The sequence below is a fragment of the Scatophagus argus genome, chromosome 7, assembly GCF_020382885.2.
Source record: "Scatophagus argus isolate fScaArg1 chromosome 7, fScaArg1.pri, whole genome shotgun sequence".
NCBI lineage: Eukaryota > Metazoa > Chordata > Actinopteri > Scatophagidae > Scatophagus > Scatophagus argus.
In genome coordinates, this window is record NC_058499.1 from 14,042,723 (window position 1) to 14,064,922 (window position 22,200).

General features: G+C 38.9%; 4 protein-coding genes across 8 annotated transcripts; all 4 read left to right on the forward strand.

The window, feature by feature from the left end:
* The first annotated feature begins 500 nt into the window (after positions 1-500).
* LOC124061848 (ADP-ribosylation factor 4-like) lies at positions 501-6,146 on the forward strand. Its single transcript, XM_046394126.1, has 6 exons — positions 501-696; positions 1,552-1,632; positions 2,463-2,572; positions 3,155-3,226; positions 4,448-4,573; positions 4,689-6,146. Exons 1-6 carry the CDS (start codon positions 630-632, stop codon positions 4,770-4,772), a joined length of 540 nt encoding a protein of 179 aa, XP_046250082.1. The 5' UTR covers positions 501-629; the 3' UTR covers positions 4,773-6,146.
* Positions 6,147-6,291: 145 nt separating this feature from the next.
* On the forward strand, positions 6,292-12,961 carry zgc:77752 (uncharacterized protein LOC393862 homolog). The gene is made up of 12 exons (XM_046394124.1): positions 6,292-8,833; positions 8,932-9,012; positions 9,408-9,526; positions 9,828-9,965; positions 10,094-10,365; positions 10,474-10,776; positions 10,873-11,112; positions 11,201-11,317; positions 11,407-11,508; positions 11,647-11,727; positions 11,818-11,928; positions 12,051-12,961. Exons 1-12 carry the CDS (start codon positions 8,643-8,645, stop codon positions 12,171-12,173), a joined length of 1,878 nt encoding a protein of 625 aa, XP_046250080.1. The 5' UTR covers positions 6,292-8,642; the 3' UTR covers positions 12,174-12,961.
* Positions 12,962-13,102: 141 nt separating this feature from the next.
* odf3b (outer dense fiber of sperm tails 3B) lies at positions 13,103-15,453 on the forward strand. Its single transcript, XM_046394125.1, has 7 exons — positions 13,103-13,228; positions 14,041-14,156; positions 14,252-14,455; positions 14,614-14,715; positions 14,806-14,927; positions 15,039-15,179; positions 15,287-15,453. The coding sequence occupies exons 2-7, from the start codon at positions 14,045-14,047 to the stop codon at positions 15,377-15,379; spliced, it is 774 nt and encodes a 257-aa protein (XP_046250081.1). The 5' UTR covers positions 13,103-13,228; positions 14,041-14,044; the 3' UTR covers positions 15,380-15,453.
* A 760-nt stretch (positions 15,454-16,213) lies between these two features.
* On the forward strand, positions 16,214-19,833 carry rabl2 (RAB, member of RAS oncogene family-like 2). 5 transcript variants are annotated; one of them, XM_046395035.1, is made up of 9 exons: positions 16,214-16,281; positions 16,770-16,951; positions 17,064-17,093; positions 17,251-17,330; positions 17,431-17,510; positions 17,873-17,984; positions 18,160-18,257; positions 18,734-18,820; positions 19,170-19,833. In XM_046395035.1, exons 2-9 carry the CDS (start codon positions 16,845-16,847, stop codon positions 19,248-19,250), a joined length of 675 nt encoding a protein of 224 aa, XP_046250991.1. In that variant the 5' UTR covers positions 16,214-16,281; positions 16,770-16,844; the 3' UTR covers positions 19,251-19,833. The 5 variants fall into 5 exon arrangements, with proteins under 5 accessions (XP_046250991.1, XP_046250989.1, XP_046250988.1 ...); XM_046395033.1 differs by having other exon boundaries at positions 16,217-16,508; positions 16,824-16,951; XM_046395032.1 differs by having other exon boundaries at positions 16,219-16,508.
* The last annotated feature ends 2,367 nt before the right edge of the window (positions 19,834-22,200 follow it).

The following is a 22,200-nucleotide window of genomic DNA, read 5'->3' on the forward strand; positions in this document are numbered from 1 at the left end:
TGTGTGTGTTCAACTAAGGTTGGGTCAAATGCAGAAGACGAATTCAGTGTGTGTACGTAAAAATATATATACTGTCAATAAAACAGATATAAATATTTATATATCTTATATCTATAATATATCTAGTGCCATGATAACTCTGTAACCTCTGTAATGTACATCTTTTTGTACAGATAAGCAGCTGCTATAGACACACACGTTAAACCTCAAAAACCCAGGTTGCTGTGTTCACAGAGCCACATTCATGATAAACGTCGGTATTCCAGAGACATCTAGTGGTAGGAATGTGACCTCCATTTTGTGACGTGAAATGAAAAAATCTTGCAAACAAGCAAGAAAAAAAAAGTCTTAAAGACTCTTCTGCTTTTTGTCAAATTGATACTGCAGGGCATATTGTATAAACAGAATAGCTCAGACAATGTATGAACATAACAACAAAATGTCTTCAAATGGTCACTGTTAAGAGATGCATCTTGATAAAGTTGATTCAAACTGATGACGTCGTTGATTCCACGTTGGCCCGGACGTGGCACTCGGCAGTAGTTCTGTCTGTGTGGAAATCGGAGTAAGCGGATCAGTGTAAAAATATCAGTGGTTTTTCTCGCAGTTTCTAACGTCCTTGGCAAGATATGGGGCTCACCATCTCGTCGGTCTTCAGCCAGCTGTTTGGCAAAAAACAAATGAGGATTTTGATGGGTGAGTGAAAGCGGCGTTTGGCTAACATTACTATTACTTACCCGAACGGATTTTAGCTTTAGCTGGAGCTAGCATTGATAACGGGAGATGATTAGCTACCTAGCTAGTTCTTGGTGTGCTTTTAATGGCATTGCAGTTGTCAGATCTTTAAAGTATAAAATCGGAATCGAAATCACAATAAAACTGTAAGGCATTTTCATTATTTAAGTATGTTTGGAAAAGCCTATGCACCGCTAATCGATAGCTTATAGATTTGGGGTGTGTTTTTTAAAAGGAAGTTTGGCAATGAAGTATGCTAACGACAACTTTGTTCAGAAAATGGGTTAAATTAAAGTAAAACTTACGTATAGAAACTTCATTATTCATTTAACTGCCAAGTTTTCGTTTTCTGAATAACGTTAACATCAGTTACTACTTCGCAGTTTGTCATTTGGGCGAAAATTGCAGTTTATACATGGTATATTTGAAATACATGACGCTGTCTTTTATCGGCTAATTTAACTTGTTAGACGGAAACTCGTTTGCTGTTTTCTCCTCAAGTTACTGTTTTAATGTCTAATTAACTCCTTATGACGCTTAATGGGCAACTGGCGTTGGGTGGACCTGTTAATTGAGAAATAATATTATACTCTCACTTATGTTAATGTTAAGATCATTTGGAATAATTGCGGTTTGTATTTCTCATCATGCCAACTCATTAAAATGGCTCAGTAAAGATGTGCAATCACATACACTTTGTTATTGCGATTAGGCCTAAAGAAAAGGCCAGTTATGCAATTTACTGCAGGTTGTAATCCTTAGTTGTAAGTATTGTCCTCCAGATATGTTGATTTTAATCACACTTTTTCTCTCTAGTTGGGCTGGATGCTGCCGGAAAAACAACAATCTTGTACAAACTGAAGCTCGGTGAGATTGTAACCACCATCCCAACCATTGGTAAGAGATATACTAACGGTTACTTTATAGGCCTTTATGAGAGTTAATTGTGTATTTTAACATGCCTGATTCATGAAAGTTTGTGTTCGGATTATCTAAACGTGCAGTTTTTAAGATATGGCCATAGTTTTATGTTAGTTTAAAATATTCAAAAACAAACTCGCATTATCCTCAGAATTTGAGCAACAGTGCTGAGGTAATGATACTGGTATTAGCCTGTTGACCAGCTAGCCCTGGGCCAAAATTTTTTCAGTGTCACAAACTCTCCTTGCATTTAGTCCAGCAAGTAAATAAAACAAAATGCATAACGTGTCAAGAGAGGCAATATTCTTCAACATGTTTTCCTTACTAAACAGAAGAGTACGAATGTACTCAAGTGAATGAATTCAAGTTTCTTATTTTTTACTGAACTAAAAGAAGCTTTTTTGCCTTGTTAACTCATCAGAAAACTCACTTCATTCAAACAAGATGTACTTTAAAATCCAGCTGCTGAAGCACTAATGACTCTTGCTTCATGTTTCTCCTGTCCCCCGCCTGCCATGTTTTTACTCACAGCCCTTGTCTAATCTGCTTTGAATCACCTCCGTACTGTTTCCTTTGTTGTCAGACTAGACTCCACTGGTCTCAATCTAGTCAGCTATAGAGCAGACTGAATTGATGGTAGCTGTAGTTACTGCCAAAGATAACTACAACAAGAAGCATAGAGACTATCAGTTGATAGTTACTCTGGTGATATACTGGCCCATATATTTTTGGAGCTACCTTTGAATTCTGATCATGTTTTATAAGTTGGACTCTTAAGATCTGTCTCATCTCTTTTCTCTATATAGGTTTCAATGTGGAGACAGTAGAATATAAAAATATCAGTTTCACTGTATGGGATGTGGGTGGCCAGGACAAGATCAGACCCCTCTGGAGGCATTACTTCCAGAACACACAGGTATGAGTGTGACTGCATCAGTGCTTTTGGACATCTTAGCTTTCATATACAATACATTGATGACCCAGAACTCATGCTTCACCAAGTGGAATATTGCCAGAGCAATCACAGATTCTACTTAAAATCATTTTAAGCCATTTTAGCCAAACACCACTTTCATTCATATATATATATGAGTATATATATTTTCATATATTTATTTTAACTTAAGCTTCACAGTATGTATCTTCATTTAAAAACAAAACAAAACTTTTTCCTCTTGTCACATTGCTGTTGTTGGAAGAAGTAGATGATATTGATGAATGTAATGCTCACATTTACAGCTATATACTTTCCACTATTTCATGTAGCCTTCTATAAATATTTTATTTGATTGAGTGAAAGAATACAATTGAGTCCTGCATCAAACAAGCAACCTATTTTTTTTATGAAAAACTGGTAACAATGCATCTCCAAATTAATGAAAGCTATAAATGTGAAGAATTGTTGAATAATTTTCTGTCAGTCAACTAGTGACTTATTCTGATAATCTAAAATTAAGAAAAAAAACTAATCACCTCAATGCTGTTTTTTCCCATCTAGGGCCTCATCTTTGTAGTGGACAGCAATGATAGAGAGAGAGTGGCAGAGTCCTCCGAAGAGCTTTCGAAAATGGTAGGTATTCCACTCAGAAGGGAGTCTGTTGTAATAATAGTCTTTTTTTTTTTTTTTTTTATCTCTGTTAAGTGGTAAATGGCAGTTTCATAATTTGACATTATTGTGAAGAGGTGTCCACTAGCTGTTTCTTACATGGAGTTGTCTCATAATGTGATGTTGTTCAGTCAGAAATAATACCATCATTGTTCCTCCTTCCTGGCTCATCACATGTGGAATAATGTCCAAACACCAGTTAAACAGCAGAGTCACGTTATGTCTTCAGTTTTACACTCAAACATTAACTTTGCACGTTATGTACTTCAGTCTTCACTTGTCCTTCCACTGAACTTTCTGAGTGTGGGTTTCGTGTCATGGAACATAGAATCAACTTTACCAAATGAAAAGTCTTTATCACTGGGATGGGTATGTAGTTAAATTAAAACCTGGATCTATAATTTGTTCATGACTTAGGAAAATACATTTGTCAGTATATCCAAACAGAACAGGATCTGTTTATGTGTGCACTGCAGGATTAACCCATGAATTTGCCTTGTGCTTCCTAAGAGGTAGTAATATAGCCAGCCTTTCTGGTGACTCAACATCTTGATCAGTCACCAAATTTTTCTCTGTGTTAGGTAAGCACAAAGAAAATAAAGTTAACACTGAGTGCTGCTTTGCTTGGACAAACATTTTTGAACAGCACTGCATTTTTTTCTAAATTTTTTACACGTTATAATTAGTTAATGTTTGTTATCTAACCACAAAGCAAGGAGTCTCTGTGTGTGTCTTCTGGATAGATCAAGAATCATTTAGTCCATCTACCTCACTCGTGGCAAGTGTATTACTGGGGTCCCAGGGACCTTTTAGTAAAATTCAAGCAAACTCTTTTGTTTAACTAAGACTCTTGCTGCTTAAACTGTCAGGGGTGTAAAACGTGTAGAACTGGCTTTTTTCGTTTCATTCATAACCGGGATATTGGCTGCAAACCATTGCAACACATTTTGGCTCTGCTTTTGTACTGACTGCATTTCTATACAGTTAGTATTTCACTAAAACTGTTTTTGTAAAATGTCAGCTCCACTTTGTGAATACCTTTTCTGATTTTAGAAAAGCAAGTAATACTATCTTACTGTAAATTCATATAATGAAAGCAAAATCCCTTTTTAACCTGTTTAACCTGTTTTGGCCGTAACATAAACTCTTAGAGCTTAAATTCTGTTTGTTATCTGCTCCATCTAGTTGCAGGAGGATGAGTTGAGAGATGCTGTTTTGCTGGTGTTTGCTAACAAACAGGACCTTCCCAATGCCTTAACAGTCAGTGAACTCACAGACAAACTTGGACTACACGCCCTCCGCAACAAATCTGTAAGTAATCTGAGTGCAAACAGGCTCCTTACGCCTGCAGAAAGATTCAAACCCGTAATCATGCACAGAGCTTCATTTGTATTTCACTTATGCTGCAAATGATCTAACTCCACAGTGGCACATCCAGTCAACCTGCGCCACCCAAGGCACTGGGCTGTATGAAGGACTTGACTGGCTATCCAAAGAGTTGTCCAAATGAAGATTTAGCTGGACAGATGAGAGAGACTGAACACCACAGGACAGGACAGAAGATACAGACATTTGATCGATCAGCATTTGGTCTTCCACCATGAATGTTCACCAAAAGGACAAGGCTGGTGGACAATATAATCATCTATGGGAACTTTAATATGTCGTGTTTTTTTTTCTTTTTTCTTTTATTATCAGTGCTATTACCATAGTATCTCTTTACATACTCTTTATTTTTCTCTTTTGTTTCCAGAGCTCTTATGTGGCAGCAGGTTGTAATCACATATTGGGCTGCATGATGAGCAAATGGTCTGTTGAGGAAATTTCTTGGCAACAATGAATAGAGTGACAGAAGATGTTTTTTTTCACTTACTCCTGTCCAGGTAGCTTTTGCTGTAATGAACCACTTGTATAATTATCAAAATTAATTGTAGTTTTGGTTGAACCCAGGCTGGGGGGGTTATGATAATATTACATTAGAGCTTTGGTGAAGGACAACTTGTATGCTTCTACAAGCTGTTCATCTCCACTACCCTTCATGGATATTTGATTCCCTTGCAGAACTGACCCTTTGCTCTTCATTTTTATGTCCTCAATCTCATGCCAACTGATTTCTGGAGAGGCCTGTGATCTGTAGACTGAGATGAATGAGGATTGGGATGATTTCACAGATAGATTTTGTTAGTGTGGAACCACATGGCCTTCCAGTGAATTGATCCAAAAAGGAACAGTGTGCCTTCTGGTCCCCCTTCTGAGATCTGACTAACATTTTCCTTATCTCATTCTTAAGCCATGCTCACTCCTAAGATGCTTTACTGACTCTTTACCTTTTGAAAGACAAAATAATGCAATAAGACTCTTCCTTCCTTTTGTGCTGCAGTGTTTGCTGTGGTGCAACAGAACTACACCACTATAAAAATTGATTCTTTACAACTTCAGCCAGAACTGGACCAGGAAGTTGATTCTGGTTGCAAATTTTAGAATTTGTGCTCACTCCTCTTCCTTCCTTTTTTAATGACCACCCTGAAAGATGGACTTAATAAAAAGTTCTTCTATCCACTCTAACAGAAAAAAAAACATAAAAGGAGGAAGGAAGCATCTTTTCAATGTTGCCACATGTCCAGTGTCAGTGCAACGCAGTTCAGTTGAGGTTTTGTTGGGGGTTTTTTTGGCAGTGGCTTGGTACTGAGTTTGTTTTACTGTCTGAAGGCAAGTACTGCATTCTTTAAATATTGTACCCCTTTTGAAACCCAAAGCATACATATTAATTTGTTTGTATACATTCCAACCCATGCTTGCAAGTGCTGGAGCAGCCACTCTTAAATTTATTTGCTAAAAATATTTTACAAAAAAAGTTCTGAATAAAGCCAGTGTTAAAAAAAAATAAGCGTTTTGGGCTCCTTGTTGAGGACAGGCACTCGTCATCTAACATATTACCTAGACTTTTTCTTACTACTATATTTATAGTTTATAATAAGTCACTTAAAAACCAGCTTCTTCTATCAGGATCTGTGCCTGATAAGAGGAAGTGAAGTGTTACAAACTGTCTTCAGGTCTGTGACTTCAGGCACAGATTTTGTCACCAGCCTGTCTTTGGTTAAATATGATTCACTTTAAAATTGCACACTTACTGAAGCTTTCTATATATTTACATCGTTAATGTCTTTGTTTACAGTAGTCTGCACAGAAGAACTAAAGCATATTGAAAATATCTCCAGGCAGCTGTCACAGTTAAAAATAATACATCTAAAATGTCTATCAGTGTTGGAGAGAAATGCAGAGAGAACATGTTAGCACATTAATTTACATGGTGTATGTTTGTCACATATTAAGGTTATAAATTCATTAAGCAAACATGTTTACTGAATGAGAATCTGTTGCACTTTACATTGTTGTTACAGTGAAAGTGCACGGTAAACAGAACACTGTATCAAAAATGCTTTTTAATTATACTCATTTTGGCCATGTAGGCGTCTGTTGAAACTTAAAGGAACACTTAAAATTTGTCTTCAAGTTTATAACCAGGCTCACACATGCGAGCAGACAATCTGACATTAACATTTACAGAGCGTGGAGTTTATTTCCACAGTACATCAATACAAGCATTACAGTATCAAACATGCATGGGTGAGACACAGACGTCAGCATGATAAGCAATATTTAAATTGTCAAATGGCAGATGTAGACAAGGGGAGAAAGTGGAAAACAAAAATGACAATTTAACTTTGTGATGCCTTAAGTAAGTTGTCATTTTGACCAGCAGAGAAAAAAATTCAGAGAAATAGTTAACGATGGTAAATGATTTGGAAGACTTATCTCTAAAATTAAAATAAGAAAACAGATCAAGTTGCAAGAAGCTGATGGTGTGTTCGTCATGTATTAATAAGATAGAAACAAAAGGATGCAGGAGGAATCTCTTGGAGGGGTGGAGAAAATGTGCACATTACTACGTTCCGTTGTCACACACAATCTCTAAGACAGTAAGAGCTGTACGTCTTGTCTCTTCTAAAATTTCCACTAAAATCTATTAACAGTGCTCTTTTCTCTGTAACAAATGATGTCAAACTAGCTTTGTGTTCTCAGTTAAAACATAATTCCTCATGAAGAATGTTAACACGGCTTCAGCAAGAAAGCAAAAAAAATTTTTTGCATTTGTCCACAGCATGGGCCATGGCTAGTGAGTTACACCATATCTTTTATGTGGCAATGATTTTTTTTCTGAAGAGGAGAAGAGAAAGAGGGGAAAATGAGACAGAGGGCTAGTTTGATTAACATCAAAATCATGTTGTCCCCATTGCTGCACTGCAGGGGGCGACATGTCCAGAGCCGCTCCTGCAGACACGGGGTGATCCACAATGGTACAAAACGACAGTCCTGTCATATGTATGTCAGTTTTCTGGCATGCCTGATCCTTAAGATGAAATCATTGCAGTGAAAGAAATTTCATAGATTTTAGTTTTTTCAATAACTTCTTGTTATGGGGTCATCATTCAATATCTTTAAATGCGTTCAGATAGCTGGTAAGAGAAGAGAGCAACAGTTCTGCTGTGTTTGGATATGAGATGAGGATACACAAACAACATTACATTCTTCTTTCAGAGTAACACAAACCCTATTGGTGCTTATTAACAGCAGTGAGATCAACCAGTCATTTTCTCTGCATTCCAGTCTCGATAAAATCATGCAGATGAAGCTGTGGCTTGGTGGCAGGTAATTAGGACCTTCATACACTGTATTTACAGGTGAAGGTATAAGCATCATATAATTGGCTTGCCATAATGTGTGAATGTCTGTTCTAATGTATTTATGACAGCTAATCAGGCTTAGGGAAGCTGGGTCAGCACATAGTTGTGTATGTGTGTGTGTGTGTGTGTGTATCTGTAAGCAGCAGGGTGGGTCAGCTTCGAGGAGCACATGTGTAGCTTTTTCTTCATGTTCCTGTACTCTAAAACTCTCGAAATACATTAAATGGGATTTAAAGCTTCACTGTCCAACATAATCGACAAGGTAAGTTTTAAATCAGATCATATGAGATTAATATACACAATACAATGTAAGTAAAGTATTCTTGATACTTTGTAGATATCCTTTCCTGTCCTATGGCTTCTTTTATAACTTATTGCATTTTGTGTACAGAACATTTATAATAAATACATCTGAAGCACAAGCTAAGTCAGATTCCTGTACAATATGTAAAATGACTACAAAAGAAAACAACAAGTACCAGTTTAACAAGGTGTATCACTGCCAAAAAAAAGCTCACATACACCAACAAGAAGGTGGCTGGCATTAGGTTGTTAGATGGTCAAGTTGGGGCATAGTCCTTTTCATCTTCCGTGTGATTGCTCGGGCTGATGTTAGGGGTTTCCCATTGTGCAGGATGATGCCGACCTTGACCTCACACATACCAGTGCCACGACCTTCCTACACTCAGGCAAGGGAGAACCTGGTAAAGGCGATCCCACCCAAGCTCCTCTGTCTGCTGGGCTGTGGAGGAAAAGACTGCCGCTATGAAGGGCCTGAGTGCTGGAAACCAAACCAACAGGTCATTCGAGGACTTTTCTCCTCCTGGTAAGACTATGTGACTGCAGTCTCATAGATTTTGCGATGCTATATATTTGTTGTACCAAAGTGGTAGATTACGGATTGTGAACTTCTTCCTATTGCAGGGTCACAGATGATATTATTGCCATGGCACGACCATCCAATCATCTAATTGAGAAGTACAACATCATAGAACAATTTCGAAGGTTATCACTGTTCATTATTACTCCTGTAATGTTTGTGTGGTTCTCCCGTGTGTCTATGCAGCACGTGGATATGTGTGATACATGAGTAGCTGTAGGAATTATGAGCCTTCATTAAAGCTGTGACAACATTAGCATCCCCTATTGTACAACATCCTGTCCATGTACACATAATTAGAGGAAAACAAGTGGGGAACTAATCTAGATTTAATTGTGCCAAAAAACAAGAACTTTTGCTTTATTTATTGGGTAAAGTGATAAGTCATCTGACATAATTACACCATTTCATATTATGTCATTCATTTCCTCCAATTGTGGACACATTATTACGCAACAATAAATATTCTGAGACTAAAACACAGCACTCATGTCAACTGTGTTCATAATTTATGACTCAGGTTGAACGTCAGATCGATAATCAACATGCAGCTTCCAGGAGAGCATGCTCACTGTGGACCACCCCTTGACCCTGAAAGTGGTTTCACCTACTCTCCCCAGATCTTCATGGAGAATGACAGTGAGATCTATATTATTTATAATTAGGTATTTTCCTGATAAGATGATTTTTGGTTAAAACTCTTAAAGACCTTCACACACTTAAAGACTTTCCCTAAATTTGTACCACTCACAAAGTGGGAGGTGTAAAGAAGCAGAAACAGGTAAGGTAAGGTGAGAAAATGTGATGAGAGACAGCTGTGATTTGTGTAAGGCAGCAATGTTTCTACATTATGAGGTAGCCTATGTACACAACTAATCTCAGTTAATGTTCATTTTGTTCCTAAAAGTATTCATCTGTGCACGTTTTTGTATATTTGCAGTTTACTTTTACAACTTTGGGATGCCAGATTTCGGTGTGTCCTCTCTTGTTGGTGTAATTGATGGTGTGAAGGTTTTGGCCTTTGCAGTAAGAGAAGGAAGAGTGGCTGTGCACTGCCATGCAGGTCTAGGCAGGACAGGTACAAATAAACATACATGCATACTGTATCCACTGTTCATGTACACACTGTGTATGTGTGTCAGCTCATGCACATGTAATGCTCTCATGCATGTTCAATGTGTTTGTCTGTACTTCTCTACCTAACAGGTGTCCTGATAGCCTGTTACTTGATTTACACCCTGCGCATCAGCCCGAGCGAGGCTGTCCACTATGTGCGGATAAAACGGCCTCGCTCTATCCAAACTCGAGCACAGATCAGCCAGGTGTTTGACTTTGCTCGCTTGCTTGGTACGCAGCTAGTTCAGTACCCAGACCTCAGTCTGCGGCACGGAGCCCCTTTCACCCTGCAGCACTATCTAAACCGACAGGCTCTACTGCTGCATGGTCAGGAGGCACGCACCCTCAGACATACACCAAAGGTCAGGACTTCATTATACTACATTAGTCCTGTCATGCGCATACCTGACGATGTTGTAGAACACTTGATCTCTTCCTCTTACCTGACCTCTCCTTGACTGTCTCGTTAGGTGGTGTACCTCCTGTGTGTGCGTCTCTCCTGTTTAGCCCTGGGCCTCCCTGCTCCTCCAGACGTCCACGCTGAGCTGGAAAAGAGGTCAGCACTGAAGATCCTGAGCAGGACTGTGAGGGAGACCCTGGTGGCCAAACAGTACTTACCCCTACTGAGGGCAGGTCATAAGGGCTCGTGGATGGAGTCAGGGTCGTTGTCCTCCTGGGATGAGCCACTGGGATTCTTGGAGAGGAAGGGAGAGGTGCTGCTGGACAAACGCAGCTACAGTGACTCTGACCTCAGCAAGATTGCAGCACAGGAGGTCCAATTTTACATTAATCCTGCAGAATTAGATAAAGTCTCTGTATGTAAAATGTGTTCAGGGGCTTTTCTCACTTTGCTGCATTCTGTCTTGAAGGATCCAGAGTTGAGTCCATACTCCAATCCAGCGCTTGGAAATGAAAGACAGTGGCGTGTGCAGGATCTGATACGAACAGTTAGTCCGATTCTTGCTACACTTTCTCCAGGCCACCAGACCACCAAAAAGGAAACCCGTATCAACGTCCCAATATCTAGCATGAGAACAAGCACCAACTGTACTAAAAGGTCTAAGGGCACAACTAAAAAGGCACTTCCCAAATACAGCTCCAACATTGAGGTAACTGAGTCTCACTGTGAGGTAAGGTGATGATAAGGGAAGCCTTGATGTGAATATTTGAGAACATTCTGATCTCTGTCATATAAAGCTGTGTAGGAATCCACATAATCCAGGCCCAACCTCAATCGCCCGTGCTGTTGCTAAGGCAATGGCAGACCAAGGTCCTCCAGGAGAGACCACTCTGCAAAGATCGGCTCTGCTGCAGGTCCAGACCTGGTTTCACATCAAAACACATCACTTTGACTTTGAAATCTGAAGGTACTGAATTAATACTGTCACTCATCTTTTAAACAGGAGGAACTGAACAGTAGTGACTGTGGCTGGGCTCTGCTGGTAACCGAGTCAGATCCTCATGTTCTCAGTTGTCTGTTGTGGACCTGGCTGGACAAGTTAAGGGTCAGTTGCATAAAACAACATAATCCCAGCATTTTTAATTTAATACATCTTGATGTTTTGAATATCAGTTTACATTTTCCTTACTCTGGTGAACATCTTTCTCTCAATCCCATTCCTGTTTGCTCCAAACTCATCCAGGAGCCTGTTCTGAGTGCAGAGGATGTAGACAGGTTGAGTTGTGGAGCAAACAACAGGAAGCCTCTCAGTGTCCTTAAGAAGGTAAGGAAACTGATGAATGACTTGTGAGTGTTTTTCTTTTGCACTGTGGCAAAGATTTAAAAATTTATTTTTAATATTTCATCATTACAGCCACAAAGAGACACCATCTATTGTCTACTGAGCTGTGTGAGCATGGTGACCAGCCTGTGTCCACACAGGGAGGAGGCAGTGCTGCACCGACTGATGCGGACACTTACGAGGGTAAGACAAATCTGGGACGACAGTACATGATCCCACATTTGTGGGTGTGTGCTATTGCTCCATCGGAAGAAGGTGAATAGTTTAGTTCAATAATTGCCTATTTCTTTTATAAAAACCAACAGCGCCCCCAAGAGGAAGTGGCAGGCCTTGTAACCTTGATGAAGGTCCTGAAGGCGAGCTTGAAAGAGACCACCCACAACTACAGACACCTCACGAGGGCCTGTAGCACCAATGCCACACTTTAAACAGCAGAGTCCATATAGGAAGAAAAACAAACAGAGCAGTTTTATTTTATTATAAATGTTGGTGGTATTTCATTCTAGGTACCTGATTTTGAGCAAAATTGAAAGGTGTTTGGCAGGAGACATTTTGACATGTCGCAGGATTTCCATTTAGCTGCTTCAGTTCAGGGTTTTGGTAATGTGCATGTTGGCTCACTGTCAACACCTTCATGCTTCTGTGCTTTTCCTATGAAGTCTTTTGGAGAAAAGGAGGTGAGATTTGGCCTCTGGAGTGAATGTGGATTCAACACCACCTGTCTATTTTTTTTCTTTTAGATATATCAAATAAATATGCCAACCATGTAACAAGAACCAATGACCTCCCCACTCCTGCCTCAGCCTAAGTTGAATGTCTCTACTTCAGACTGCTCTCTCTGACACTAAAAATGTATTTGTGTTGTTTTCTTGCTCACATTTTAACACGGTACCAGTACTCACAGAGGACAATAAAAGTATTAAAATGTGCTAGTCACTTTAAAAGGAGCACAATATGATTTAGTAGATACAAGTTTTGACTGAAGTCTTTATGTCTGTCATTTTCAAGTATTTATTTCCTGCTGTAAACGGCTGGTACAAAGTCAGTGTTCTATGGTTACAGTGAATTAAGAGGATTGTTCTCTCATCAGCTCATATTTGAACATGGAGGGATCCTTGAAACCAAAATTAAATAGACTTTGAGCAACAGAGGTTCATGTAAGCTACTATAGTATTAGAAAATTAGGTCCAAACTGTGTTCAGAGTATGATCCTGTGGCCTGTCTCACCCTTTTACACCTAATAAATTGTTTACACCCTTTGCATACTGTGATTTATGTATTCACATTTAGGAAATGCCTGCATTGTTCAAAAACACACACATCCATACACATGCCTGTCAAAGAGTTGTCTCCATGTCTACGTTGTCATAGTGAAGTTGACAAGCACTAAACACTCTGTGTTTGGGTTCAGTGCACATGCGGAGTTCCGGGGATAAAACCTGACACAGAAGGAAACTCACAGCCGGATCAGGGTTTTTATAAGGTAAAGCTTTTTATGTACTTATTTTGGACAATAACTGAACTACACTGAAACCAGTTACTCATATCAAAAGCTTAACTGCATTTGGTAGACAGACATCTTGCGGCTTTGTTATGAGCTACTGGGCGTATGTTTTATGTTGACTGGCTTTAGTCTAACTTTTGATTTCACTTAACTCAGAAACAACCAAAACATGGGCCTTTTAGCATATAATAGTGTCCAAAATGCATTTCAATAACTACCGATTGCCTTAATATGTGACAGTGACGACTGCTGTAGGCTATAGTTAAGTTTCACTGAAGTGTAAGCTGTAGGTGGAAGTAGCATTTTACTACACTGACTGTTATTATTATCATTCAAATCTGTGTTCTGCTGTGATTGGCTGGTGATGTTGCTGTATGTGGTGACATCACTCTGAATCATAACATCACTCTCTGAGAGCAAAATCTATTCTACAATCTTTCTAATAATACTTCCTGTTTAAGAGTTGGTAATAAAGAATCTCAAGGATTTTCAGCTCAAAACCTATGTGAATATTTACCAAGTTTTAAAAAATACCTTAAGCACCAGACAGACCAGCGAGTGATTCTAATGAAGACTGTATTTGCAGTTTAAAAGATATGTGTATCAAAACACCCTGAGAAGGCCAGTGTGCTAATGTGTATTGGTGTTCTTTCATGTTCTAGCCATTTTTATTAAATAATATTTGACTGGAATATGATTTTTCTGTGCCACAACCTTCTCTTCCTAAAGGACTAGTGACTGGGAAGGGACATCAGAAGTTCTCCTGTTATTGTTCTTTCTCCCTTTCACAGGACAATGTCAAGTACTGAACCTTGGGTTGGTACCTGGAGGCCCCACAAGCCAAGAGGACCCATAGCTGCACTCTACGGTAACCCAGGGCCCAAATATCCACTGCCTGGTCTCTTAGGTATAACAACATAGCAATTCGGCCTTTTTTCACTGCCAACACCGTTAATATTAGTATTAGAATTGACTTTGTCTGTGTTTGTTTCCTCCATGAAGGTGCTTCGAAACACGATCCTACTAAATACAAAGCACCAATGTTCAGCTTTGGGACCCGTCATAATCATTCCAACTCTGACTGCTCCCCTGGACCGAGATACCTCATTCCTTCTAATATCACCAGAGCAGGACAAGGCGGCACACCTGCGTTTTCACTCCACAGCCGTACAAAGGAGCCAGGATCATTCCAAGGCCCAGGACCATGTCAGAAAATACTTGTTAAATACACATTATAATAGAATAAACACCGTTGATCTGCCCATTGAGAGCTGACAATATTCCACTTTTGTCATGAGCCAGACTATTGTCATCTAGGTCTACCTGTCAGCTGTATCTTTATATAACTTTCTTTGATGTTTCAGGCAAATACTCCCCAGAGCATTCAGGAAAGTTGATCTTCCGCACTGCTCCTGCCTTTTCGCTTTCTGGGAGGATTAAAGAAAGGAGCAGTGGCCAAATGCCAGGTTAAGTAGTACATTTGGTGTCAGTTCAAGCTGTGGATCATAAAGTTTCATGGCACTGAACATATTAACTTTACTTCACTTATACTCCAGGTCCGTCCTCCTACACTCTGCCACCTGTGCTGGGGTCCAAAACTGTAATGACACCTGCAGCTCCTTCCTACTCACTCTGTGGCCGCAGCAAATCTGGAAGCTTCCATGAGGACCTGAAAAAAGTACATATATTTTTTTTTATACATTGTCATAAAAACTATTTCCTTAAAAAAAAGAAAATCTGGAAATCACATGATTTACTCTTGTTCTCAATACTTTTGTTATCCCTCCAGACTCCTGGTCCTGCTGCCTACAAAGTCGTGGATCCTTGTATCTACCAGAAAAAACCTCCCCAGTACAGCATGAAAGGGCGGAACTTCGTACCTGGTGAAAACACACAAAAACCAGGACCTGGTGCACACTCTCCTGAAAGGGTGAGAAACCTCATTATTTCGTTATATTCATTGTATTTTGATTGAGCAATCCAACGATCCCATATATTTTGCATTTTGTTCATTCACTAACGATTTTTTCTTCCTAGGTGATCTTAACAAGACCTAAAGCTCCAAGCTTCACCTTTGGACTGCGTCACTCACAATACATCTCACCTCTCATTGTCCATGTGACTGATTAATGTCACTTATGATCTCTTAACTTGACTGGAAATTCCCTCAGCAGTATCAAATAAACCTCGAAAAGGAATCTCAAGATTATGGAGAATCAGTCATTTCATTGCCACAGTTATATGCCTTGTTGTATTGATACTTTATCTGGGTAATGACCACTATCAGTATTTGAAGTAAACTATACTCAATTGAAAAAGTTTCACCAGCGGCACATGTTTGACATTTGTATTTATGTAACGTGATTTTGAAGAAAATATTTCTGACAAGTTTTATTTTTTAAGGCAGATATTTCTTTAGAATACTGATATTATTATGTTGATTGTGATTAACCATTGCATTATTTACTGTCCTTAATTATAATTGGACATGTCATTAAGGCAAAAACTCTGATAACATTAAAGATGGCTCCAATTCATAGATGTCCCAATGAGTCATATCAGGAAGCCTGACTGAATTTGTCATCTGTTTGTGAATTTTTGAGCAGTTTATGGGGAAAACATGCAGTGTTCAGATATGCAAATCTGCTACAAGACAATCCACCAGGTGGTGAGGCGATAATTATTACCAATGATGACTCTAATAGAGTTTGAACTCTGAATTTAAATATTCCTTAAATTAATTATTGTTTGTTTAATGTCTTATTTAAATTGAATTAATTTGTATGAATTTGCAGAAACGTCTTTCACATTGACAGAAAAGTTTGATGTATTCATTAATGCACACAAAATCCTTAATCACCCATTGCAGTTATTTTAGTATTTAAATGGTAATGGGAATAAATAAATAAAAACTGCAATGAACGAAATTAGGAGACTCGTGCAGCATTTTGACAGGCACATGTAAGGACAGCAGGAACCATGACGAAGCGGTCCTTCGAGCGTCCCCGTTGCATAGAAACGAAAGCCGTCGGGTAATCGTGCAACACTACAAACTTTTATTATCTGGACACTTAGATAAGTATAGAAAATCAGTCAGCTTTTCCTCATAGACCAAAAATGGTACCTGGATAATGGTACTTTGGATAAATAGCCTTGGTTAACAAATGCTGTCAACACTAATTGAGTTAGCAGCGCTAGCCGACTGTTAACTAACCTTATCCTAGCCGTCGTTGTCTCCTTCGGATGCGCAGGCTGCGCGGTAAGTTAGCGGATATGTTACTTATGAGGGACCCAACAAACAAATGTAGCTAATCAATGGCCGTCTTTGTACTGTTCCTGGATTCAGCCAACACCAGTTTTGTTGATGTAAAGACCGAACCGACGAACGAAGTGAAATGCACGATATCAAATCGAAAAGCTCAATGTTAACCTCAGCTAACCAGTGGTTAGCTAGTTAACATCATTCTCGCCAGTATATCTCGGATGCTAGCTAACTGTTGGAGCTTATGTCGTTTTCCAGGTATTTGTAAATTCAGCTAGGCTAGCGATACAACCGTCTTTCTCCAAACGATAGAAAGTTAAAAAAAAGAAGGAAATGGCTGGCGACTTTAGCAACATATCTGAACTGGACCAAAAGAAGTACGATGCAGACGAACAAGTGAAGATCATCTGCCTAGGAGACAGCGCAGTTGGTAAATCTAAGTGAGTGTTATCTGTAATTTTTGGCTCCTTGTCGCTCTTTTGTGTCTCATAATATTTTTTAAACTTCCTCTGTTGCCTTGTTGTTGCGTGACTGTTTTTCTCTCTCTCATAGGCTGATGGAGAGGTTTCTCATGGATGAATAGTATCCTTTAGCATTTATAGAAATCATCTGCGTCGGGCATTCATTCTACCATAGTCATCAAAGCAGTTGTCAGGACATGAACATGTTGTTTAAGGTCCAGCCGGCTTGTCTCCAACAAAGCACATTGTGAGGTTATGATCCTTAATTGTGTCTGCAGTCGTCCCCAGCAGTTGTCAACTTATGCTTTGACTCTCTACAAACACACAGCCACTGTAGGAAACAAGACAGTAGCGGTCGGTATGTACTGTGGGCAACACTTTTATTTTGCTCTCAGTGACGACGTGTTTGTAATGCTTATATGAGCAGGGTTGTTCATTTATTTGTTTCTGGTTTACAGATTTCTGGGACACTGCTGGTCAGGAGAGATTTCAGAGCATGCATCCTTCATACTACCACAAAGCACATGCATGCATCATGGTAGGACACACTTGATTTTAAAACAGGTGCTTTTCACTAATCATTGAGCCTTTGTAGGTAGGTGAACTGAGAATAAATTACCATAAAACGTTTTCAGAAAAGCAAGGAATCAGTTGTTTCAGATTGACTACTTCCCATAAAATGTCTAAAATATCCAAATATTTTTATATTTATTTACACCTATACTACTTGGCCCTTCTTTGGGTGAAGGAAATGATGAAATATCACAATGCGTTCTGGTGAAAATGCATCCGTACAATTTAAGATGAGGATGGGGATATTCTCACAAAGGTGTTAAGAAGTACAGCTGGGGAGGAGCCACACTCCTACTATTTTGGAAACTTCTCTTTTTTTCCTTTTAGGTTTTTGATGTTCAAAGGAAGATCACATATAAGAATCTTGCTAACTGGTACAAGGAGCTGAGAGAGTATAGGCCACAGATACCCTGTTGTGTGGTTGCCAACAAAATTGATGGTGGGTCTGGCTCTGACACAGTGCACATTGCAACAAATATTTCTTTCTTAGGATTATATTAAAGGTGAATGCTACAGCAGGATAAACATCCATCTGATTCATTGTTTAACCAACAACACTGAATGGAGGAATATAAATGTGATCATGTTTGTTTTTTTTTTTTTCATGTCTGCAGCTGATTTGAAGGTGACACAGAGAAGCTTTAACTTTGGGAAGAAGCAAGGTCTTCCGTTTTACTTTGTGTCTGCTGCTGATGGGACTAATGTTGTTAAGGTTTGAACTTTTTTTCTCACAATATTAATATCAGTGATCCTTATGTACATGTCTCCAGTGTTGCAAAATACAAAAAAGTCACAAGCCAACAAAAACTCACTCTTTCCTTTTATGGTTTCAGTAGTTATCTTAAATCCCTATGCAGATATGAATGTAGCTAAACTTCCAACAAGTTACTGCAAAATGTACTTAAACTAATTGTTTAATTACATACAGTTCACTACTCCCCAACACTGCATTTATTCATGTATTTAAAAATCCCATTAGTATTTATTTTTTTTATTTTTTTTCAGGTAACTGTGTATAATCTTGTTGGTCATTGCCAACATGGGGTTACAACAGCACTGACTGTGTTCCTTTACAAGCCAAAATATCCAATTAATTCAGCCTCTAATTCAGTACAATCTAATAAATTGTCCAGATACTTGAAATGCTTGTGTGTTTATAGTTTATAGTTCTTACTGAAACTGTCACAGCAGATGTTCAGAGAGATGATCAAGAGAGCAGTGGACTACAAGCAAAACCCCAGCGACTTCATGGACGAAGTGATGCAAGAATTAGAGGTACACTTCTCATGCTCATTTATTAAGCTGGCAGTTTTATACAACCCCTGTGTAAGGATTTTTACTGAAAACGATAAAATAAAAACTCTATCATGCAGTACTTGATGTAAGAAGCTCCACAATTTGTTTATAATCTGCTATTGTTGATTTGTGTAATAGAAATGTTTCAGACACTTACTCCAAAATTGGAGTATTTATGAACTCCAAAGCATTTACTTTTAATGAGTTTTTTTCTTCATGTGGAAAATTCATGGACTAAATTCCTTTCTTTGCTGCTGAATGAGCAGTCTCAGAGTTTTGGACTGAAAACGTGTTTGTCTCGATGACTTTTGTTCCATTTATCTAACAGAACTTTGACCTGGAGAAGAAGGAAGATAATGCAGAGGCAGATGAGGATGGATTGAAAGCAGAGAGCCCCGAGTTGGTCTGATATTTCCAGACCCTCCAAACCCTCTTATCATCTCATGGATTATTTTATCCTCCTCTGGTATTGATTCGGTGAATAGATGATGCTTTTATTCAAAATGTCAGAGATCTCTGATTCTCTGTGACTGAGACAGTTAACAGGCACGTTGTTTGTCACGTGTAATATGTAATTTTGGTGGGGTTTTTTTTCAGTCACCGTCCTCTATCTGTCCAGTGATGTTGGCAGGGAAATAAACCTGGTGGAATAATTAGGAACTGTGTTCTTTACCAGGTTTTGATTTAGCATTGTTATTCATATTTTAACAATATATACAATAATAACAGTAGGAATACCTACAGTGAGACTGAACGTTTGCTTATTTTGTGTCATGTAACAAGAATGTGAAGCATTGAACACTAACTTGCACAGAACAAAGAGAATGTGTGAATTTGAGCCACATTTGCTGCTGTTCTTGATGTTTTTGTGTAGTTTTGTGTGCAGCTCCAGTGGGGAGCTGCATGTGCTGGCTGCTTTGGTTACATTCATTTTATGATGTGAAAGTCTGTTTTTCATTGTGCTTTAAATGAAAATTGAATGCACCATGTAACCAAATTGTTATGTGTCTCTTTCCAGCCTGCTGTGATCCAGCATTAGTCACAAGAGCAATCAGCTTCAGCATATTTATGTTGCAGCTGCCAATCATGTATGAATAGGCATCGGCTGGTCTGCGAAACGTTCAGCCAGCTGTCCTTCTTAATGGGTTTGAAGCGTTTGTGTGGACATTCATTCATATTAGCAGGAATGTTGAATGAATGTTTTACTGCCTGAGATGGCGCTCAATTTATCACATCAGTTATTTCTATATGATGATTGTTTTACACAGAAACCATGTATATATGTTTTCTGTTTATATTTGACCATTTCGTGTTGCATTAACTCACAACTAAATCGCACTGGGACATATACTACTACTCAGACACTGAGTTAGCAGGAAAAAAAGACTGATGCATTTCCTGTTTTAATTATAAATTTATTACATAATATAACAAACATATATCTCTGTGGTGGAGATATCCTGGGCAACATCTCAGATCTTGCCTCAACCTTCACTGTCACCCTTACTCTTTTTGCATGAGGAATACTAGGTAGCTTCTGGTTAACCTTTACTTCAACTTGGGCTTTCCTGTATTAAAATGGAGGGGGAGTTCTAATGCTAAAAACATCCAGAAGTCGCCGGGCGAGAAGTCACAGACGATTTGCCTGCTCATTGGATGCTGAGAAGGGGAAGTTCACCTGAGAGACAAGGCTGAGGCATTGCAGTGATACGTCCACCATTCTAAACTTCACAGTGCAAACAAGGAGAAAACCAACAATTAAAGAAAAACCCTTTGATGATAAGATCACTGGTTCTGGTGGATGACCAGCCCGCAGTGGGTTTTTAAAAAGGTTACACTGCTCCCCCTACACTATGTAGATTGTGCTTTGTTGATTAGAAAATGAGACAAAGGTAACCCTTCACTGAACTTATTTGACCTAATGATGTGCAAGTCTGTTACACGTTGCTTTGTAGCATCATTTTGCATCTGTGTTTGTGGTAAACTTACACAACCACCTGGACCAGGTATTCACTAAAGTGTTGTTCGTTCTAACCAGGCCAGCCTGTGTGCGACTTTACACGTTCACCCTTTAAGTGTTTTTATTTATATGGGAACAGGAGGCAAAGCTGCCTAATAACCTTCATCACAGTAAAATCAAGCAATTGTGATACTTTGTCTCAAAATTTAAATAGAAATGTTAATGTAAAGCTCACAGGTAGATGTACACAGGCCATATATATCTGTATATCTGTAGATATACAGATATATATGGCCTGCATCTTAACAAAACAATAACAATGACTGGATTTCCACCTGTAGGAAATACAGGATCTAACAAATGTCTGTAGTTCTCAAGATTTCCAGGAGATGGCACCATATTATTGAGTCTAACAGCACAAGAATGCTGTAACTAAGATAGTCCTAAAGCAAAGACAAATATACAGTTAAAAGTTATTTTTTGGCACATTTTTCCTTTGTGTTGTTTGTTCCTCACTGGATCACCTCATATAGCATATCCAAAACTCAGAAACTGAAGGTCTGAAAAAGGAAAAAGGAGTGCTGCCAGACAGTGGAGGGTAAGGAGCGCAAATGCTATCTGGGGAAACGAAACACTGCCACTGCATAAGCTGTACCTACACAGTCACAAGGTGAATTATAGTTGTGTTGCTATATAAAATGTGACAATAATATCTCGCTCTCCTCATCCGGCTCTCCCTCTCGGGCAGAGCAGTCCACTTTCTGAAAACGTCACGGTACAAAACAAGAATGCAAAACAATGAGATCTGGAATAGAAGATGAATGTATGCGTGAATTTTTCTGTTTGTGTGTGCATATGCGTTTTGTGTGTGTTTGTGTGCGTGTGTGTGTGTGTGTGTATGTTTGTGACACAGCCACTGCCGGGAATCTCTGATGGTAATACAGTAAGGCTATAGCGGACTAACTCCAAAAATGTAAACCCTAACAATCAATCACACATTCTCGCGTAGTCACAGGTATTCTCATTATCTCTCTCAAATAAATTCACACAGAAAATGCAAACAAACAAGCATTTGCACACATACACACAGTCACACACACACACACATGGTGAGGAGGATCGACCACACAGAGAGATTCAGGGAATCCAGATGCACACATGCGCTTGGACGTTGGGTGGCTTTTATGTTAGCACCTTGTCACCTTGTTTTGTGCAAATCATCCCCTTGTTCATAGTTCAGAGTTCAAAAGTTCAAGAGTTCATAGAAAGAATAAAATCTGCTCACCTTTTTCACAGGTGGTTAACTATGCATATATGCCAAACATTCATATATAGATCTATATACTTTTGTTTTTCAAAAATTTATATGAAATCTATCATATATACATTGCTTGTGATT